Raw genomic sequence first — 6,462 nt, 5'->3', positions numbered from 1 at the left:
GTGAAGAAAGGAGAGCCCTCTTGCAATGTTGGTGGGAATGTGAACTGGTGCAGCCACTCTGGAAAATAAGTGTGGAAGTTCCTCAAGAAGTTAAAAATAGAGCTACACTACAACCCAGCCATTGCACTGGTATTTATCCCAATGATAGAAGTAGTGAAACAGGGATCCCTGGGTGGTGCAGCAGTTTGGCACCTGCCTTTGGCCCAGGGCGCGATCCTGGAGACCCGGGATCGAATCCCACCTCAGGCTCCTGGTGCATGGAGCCTGCTTCTCCCTCTGCCTGTGTCTCTGGCTCTCTCTCTCTCTCTCTCTCTCTCTCTGTGACTATCATAAATAAATTTTTTTTAAAAAGTAGTGAAACACCAGGACACCTGCATCCCAATTTTCACAGCAGTAATGTCCACAATAGCCAAACTGGATGGAGCCATGATGTCCTTCAACAGATGAATAGATGGAACTGGAGGGTATTATGCTGAGTGAAGTAAGCCAGTCGGAGAAGGACAAACATTATATGTTCTCATTCATTTGGGGAATATAAATAATAGTGAAAGGGAATATAAGGGAAGGGGGAAGAAATGTGTGGGAAATATCAGAAAGGGAGACAGAACGTAAAGACTGCTAACTCTGGGAAACGAACTAGGGGTGGTAGAAGGGGAGGAGGGCGGGGGGTGGGAGTGAATGGGTGACGGGCACTGGGGGTTATTCTGTATGTTAGTAAATTGAACACCAATAAAAAATAAAAAAAATAAAAAAAAGAATATGTGGTTTATATATACAATGGAATATTAATCAGCCATCAGAAGAGAGAGATATCCACCATTTGTTTCAACATGGGTGGAACTGGAGGTTATTATGCTGAGTGAAATAAGTCAATCAGAGGACAATCATCATATGGTTTCACTCATATGTGGAATAGAAGAAATAGTGAAAGGGACCATAAGGGAATGGGGGGAAACTGAGTTGGGAAAAATCAGAGAGGAAGACAAATCATGAGGGACACCCAACTCTGGGAAACAAACTAAGGTTTGCAGAAGGTGAGGTGGGTGGGAGAATAGGGTAACTGGGTGATGAGCATGAAGGAAGGTGCCTGATGAGATGAGATAATGAAAAAAAATTGAAGGGATTAACAAATTCTCATATAACCATAGGATGGAATAGTACTCAGCAATAAAAATAAATGAACTATTGTTAAACACAATATGCATAAATTTCAAATGCATTATAGTAGGATAAGCCAGATTTAAAATACTACATTTTGGACACTATCTTATATTTAAAAAACCCCAACATCTCCACCAAAAACTGTTAAAATTAATAAACAATCTCAACAAACTTGCAACATACAAAATCAACATACAAAAACCAGTTGTATTTATACATACTAACAACAAACTACCCAAAAAAGAAATTAAGAAAATAATCTCATTTACAATACCATCAAAAGAATAAAATATTTAAGATTAAATTTAACTAAGTAAATGAAAGATTTGCACCCTTAAAATAATATGACACTAATGAAGGAAATTAAATATACAGACAAAGGGAAAGATATCCTATATTCATGGATTGAAAGAATATATGTTAAAATTTCCATGCTATCGAAAGTAATCTACAGATTCAATACAATCCCTTTCAAAACTCCAAAGGCATTTCTCACAGAAATTAAAAAAAAATCATAAAATTCATATGAAACCATGAAAGACCCCAAACAGCCAAAAAATCTTGAAAAAGAACAAAGCTAGAGACATCACAAAATACATTACAAAATTAGAGTAATCAAAAGGCTATTATTGACATAAAAAGAGGTATGAAAAAATAAAAATAGGTATGCAGACCAATGGAATTGAATAGAAATCTCAGAAATAATTCTATGTATATGTGGTCAATTTATCTTTGAAAAGGGGGCCAAGAATAAACTACGGAGAAAGGAAAGTCACTTTGTTGTGCTGAGAAAACTGAATATCAATAAGTAAAAGAATGAAATTAGACCTGAGTTATTGTTTGAATGTTTGCATTCCCCAAAATTCATATTTTCAAATCCTAGTGTCCAATGTAATGGTATTATGTGTGCCTTTGGAAGTTGATTAGATCATGAGGTCAGAACCCTCATGAATGAAATAAATACCCTGATAAAAGCAGCATGTTGGTGAGGACATAGAAAAGGTGAAACCCTTCTACACTGTTGGACAGAATGTAAACTGGTGTAACCACTATGAAAAACAGTATGGAAATTCCTGAAATAGTTAAAATAGTTAAAATGATAGGAGTACTCTCCTATCATACAGCAATCATACATCTAGGTATTTATACAAAGGAAATGATATAAGTATCTTGAAGAGATATCTGAATCCTCGTGTTCATTGAAGTGTTATTCACAATAGCCAAAATAGAAAAACAATCTGTCTACTGATGGATGAATGGACCAAAAATGGGACATATATAAGTAATGGAATATTATTCAACCACAAAAACAGAGGAAATTCTGCTTTTTGAGATATGGATGAACCTGGTGGACATTAAATGAAATAAGCCAGATACAGAAAAGGAAATACTATATGATCTCATTTATATGTGGAAGCTAAAAAAAAAAGTTGTATATATAGAAGCAGTGAAGAGAATGATGATTGCCAGGGACTAGGGGTTGGGGGAAATGTTCAAAAACTACAAACTTTCAGTTATAGTATGAGTAAGTTTTGAGGATCCAATATACAGCATGGTGGCTCTAGTTAATAATCCTGTATTGTTTACTTGAAATATGCTAAAAGTACATTTTAAGTGATCTTACCATAAAAAAAAGAAAAAGATTATGTGACATAATAGATGTGTTCATTAGCTTGATTGTGCTAACCACTTCACAATGAATACATGTATCAAATTATCATATGTCACATCTTAAGTATATGCAATTTCAATTAGTCAACTATATCTCAATAAAGCTAGAAGAAAAAAACTTTATCCTGAGGATTCAATTTATAAAAAATTCTGGAAAAGATAGAATTATGGACCAGAATTTGCCAACTCCTAGAAGCTAGAATAAAAGGGACTACAAAGATGCATGGGGAATTATTTTTGGTGATAAAACATTTGTACATCTGTTGTAACAGTGGTTACATAACCACAAATACATAATAGTATGTATTTGTCAAAACTTGGAAAACTTAGACTTAAAAGGATGAATGATGCACTGTGAAAATTATATCTTATTTAAAAGTGGAAAAGGACAGATTTTATACATTGAAACAAAAGACATCTGGAAAATACAATAGAAGGTAAGATTCTATTGGCAAAACAGCATAAAATAAATTTACTCAAAAAGACTAAATTTACAAAGAAACCTACTAGGTCTATATGAACATCAAAGAAAGCTTGTTAGGTGAAAAGACTTACCCAGTTTTTGGATAAGAATTCTCAATTCTCTAAAGATATTAGCTCTTACTAATTCAAATAATACGTAAATATTAATTAAACATAGTTTTTACTAGAGTAGCCTATTAAAAGATTTTAAAACATAAATACAAAACAATAGATATAGTTCTGATAAGAAATTACTGGATATGAAAATGTCCCATAAATTAAGTGCAATTACAATATGTCTTAAATGGCATACAAATATTTTAAAAAGTGGAAAATAACAGAGGTCTGAATTGGATCCAAGCATATGCAATATTTTTTAATACAAACTTAAGATATCAAAGCAGTGGGGAAAATAAGTACACATTTCTATAAATGCCCACCCAGAAAAATAAATAAAATTTAATCCTTAATTAAGTCTTTACATCAAAGTGTAGATGGATCCAAAATTCAACATAAAATGTAAAACCACGAAACTATTAAACAAATGTTGGAAACATGTGGAAGAATATTTTGTTAACATTGAAATAAGGAAGACTTTCTAAGCAAGATTAGAAAGTCAAAAAATGAATAGATTTAATTATGTATATGTAAAAATATTTCCAAACGGCCAAAAATATTTTGCATGATATAAAAACATCCAAACTTGTTGGCTGGAAAAATAATACACATACAAAGATGAAAAGGGATAGCTTCTTTAGTGTATGATGAAATCATAAAAATTCATATGAAAAAGATCAACAATCAAACAAAACAGGTAAAAGTCAATAAAAGATCATGCACAAAAGACAATAATTTTAAACCTGTAAATCAAATTAAATTATATTTGTTAAATTTCAATCAAACAAATGAAATATAATTTCTTTAACAATCAGATGCTCAAATATCATAAATATTCATCAAGCACTGGTTATTGAGAATGTGCACAAATGGGTATTTGTATAAACTGAGGAAAGTAGCACAGTATGGTATAAGCCCATGGATGGCATTTGGACAATTACTGTGAACACTGACAATTTTAAATACATGTACCAATTGATTGAACAGTTCCACTGATAAAAGCTCATATTTGGAAAATTTCAGAAAGACTGCACTGCAGAGCTATTTATCATAGAAAAATATTTTTAAAAAACCATGATGAAAATTGGAAACGCTAATTTTACCATATCTTTATAAAGAAGTTTTGGGCAGTACAAGGAACCTAAAAATGAGTTGTATCTGTGTATTGGTATAGAAAGATGTTTAGAAGGCTGACTAGTAAATATGAAAGTTATACACAGACACAAAGACAAAAACACATATATGAAAATATGATTTTATTCCCAAAGATTATTAATTGAACAGTCTTAGAAACAATAACAAACTTTATATAATGATACTAATAGAAGAACAGGGAGACTCTGGTGAGGGACAAGTAGGATGTTCATTCCACACCATTTCCACTTTGTAAGGATTCTATATTTATATTTATTATTATCTACTATGCTTTCAAATATATTCTAAAAAGTAAAATGTTACACAAAAAATTTAATATGAAAACAAATTAAAGAGAAGGTAGTCTATATAGCAACAAATATTTTAACAAGGACAGGAATGAAAATACAAGAGGAGAAACTGACCAGAAATAAAAATAAGAATGAGAGAAAACTTACAAAAGCAAATGCAGCAATTACGATTTAGTGTAACTCTATAAATATTTCATTGACTATTTCTTTGCACATTACTTATTGACTCTGACTAGAAATGCATTTACAGTAAAATAGACTTTAACATTTGAGGAGATTGGCCCTGATGTTAAATTACTTCCTTCATGACGGATGAAGCACTGATTTACTACTTCATGTGACATTTCTCCTCCAGAGCTTCTTTATAGCATTTGTCATCTCAGAATTTCTCAGAGTGTAGATCAGTGGGTTCAGCATGGGGGTTATGACTGTATAAAACACACTCAGGGATTTGTCAATGTAGAAGGTCTTAGCAGGTCTTGCATACATGAAAATACATGGAACAAAGAAGAAGACCACCACAGTGATGTGGGAGCCACACGTCTGGAGGGCTTTCCGCTTCCCCTCTGGACTAAGGTTCTTTAGAGAGTGCAAGATGACACCATAAGAGATGAGCAAGAACACAAACACAATAGTGCAGATCATCCCTCCATTGGCTACAACTAACAGCCCAATGACATGGGTGCTAGTGCAGACCAATTCTAGTAAGGGGTACATGTCACAGGAAAAATGATCAATGACATTGGGACCACAAAATGGGAGCCCATAAATGGTGCTAACTTGAATTACTGAATGCAGAAAACCTCCAATCCAGGATACCACCAGCAGCACAACACACACCCATTGCCTCATGATAACCAAATAATGCAAAGGCTTACAGATGGCCACATAGCGGTCATAGGCCATCACCAGCAGAAGAAAGACCTCTGATCCACCAAAAAGGTGCTCCATAAATAACTGTGTCATACAAGAATGGAAGGATATGGTATTTTCCCCAAAGAACAAGGTTGAAATCAATCTGGGGGAAATGCAAGAGGAATAAGTGACATCCATAAATGATAGGTTAGCAAGAAACAAGTACATAGGTGAGCCCAGGGTCTTACTGAGAGCTATAGTCAACACAATGAGCAAGTTGCCCACCACTGTCAAAATATAGAAGAGCAAGAACATAAAACAAAGGACCTTCTGTTCCTTAGGATCCTGTGTGAGGCCCAAGAGGACAAAGTAAGTTACGTTGTTTCTTGGTTCCATCTAGTCTGGATAGGAGCTGACTTCTCATATAAGAAGCAGGTGATCTACAAAACAAGGGGGGAAACCTTTACATGTATTATTAAATCATGCTTTTATTGACCAATTCAATTAAAAGACTGTCGAAGGAGCACCTGTTTGTGTCACATGTGTAATGGACATTAAGATTCTCAAGTTGAATAGGCCATGGTTTCCAACAATCAGTAATAGTATACATAATAATTATCAATGTAATACGTGTAATTATAAAAAAAGTCACACAATGCAAAGGCCAGGGATAGGAAAATATCAACCAAAACAATCAAAGAAAGCTTCCCAAAGGAAGCATACTTCTTGAGTTTTAAAGGAAAAGTGCAAG

At 33.7% G+C, this 6,462-nt stretch overlaps 1 protein-coding gene across 1 annotated transcript; it reads right to left on the bottom strand.

The window, feature by feature from the left end:
* Window positions 1–5,189: 5,189 nt before the first annotated feature.
* Window positions 5,190–6,107, bottom strand: LOC140613338 (olfactory receptor 4A47-like). The gene has a single exon (XM_072791871.1). It carries the CDS (start codon window positions 6,105–6,107, stop codon window positions 5,190–5,192), a length of 918 nt encoding a protein of 305 aa, XP_072647972.1.
* Between the last annotated feature and the right edge of the window lie 355 nt (window positions 6,108–6,462).

This window comes from Canis lupus, chromosome 21 (genome assembly GCF_048164855.1).
Source record: "Canis lupus baileyi chromosome 21, mCanLup2.hap1, whole genome shotgun sequence".
Lineage (NCBI taxonomy): Eukaryota > Metazoa > Chordata > Mammalia > Carnivora > Canidae > Canis > Canis lupus.
Note: the sequence above shows the minus strand (reverse complement) of the source record. Positions and strands in the feature narration are given on the sequence as shown.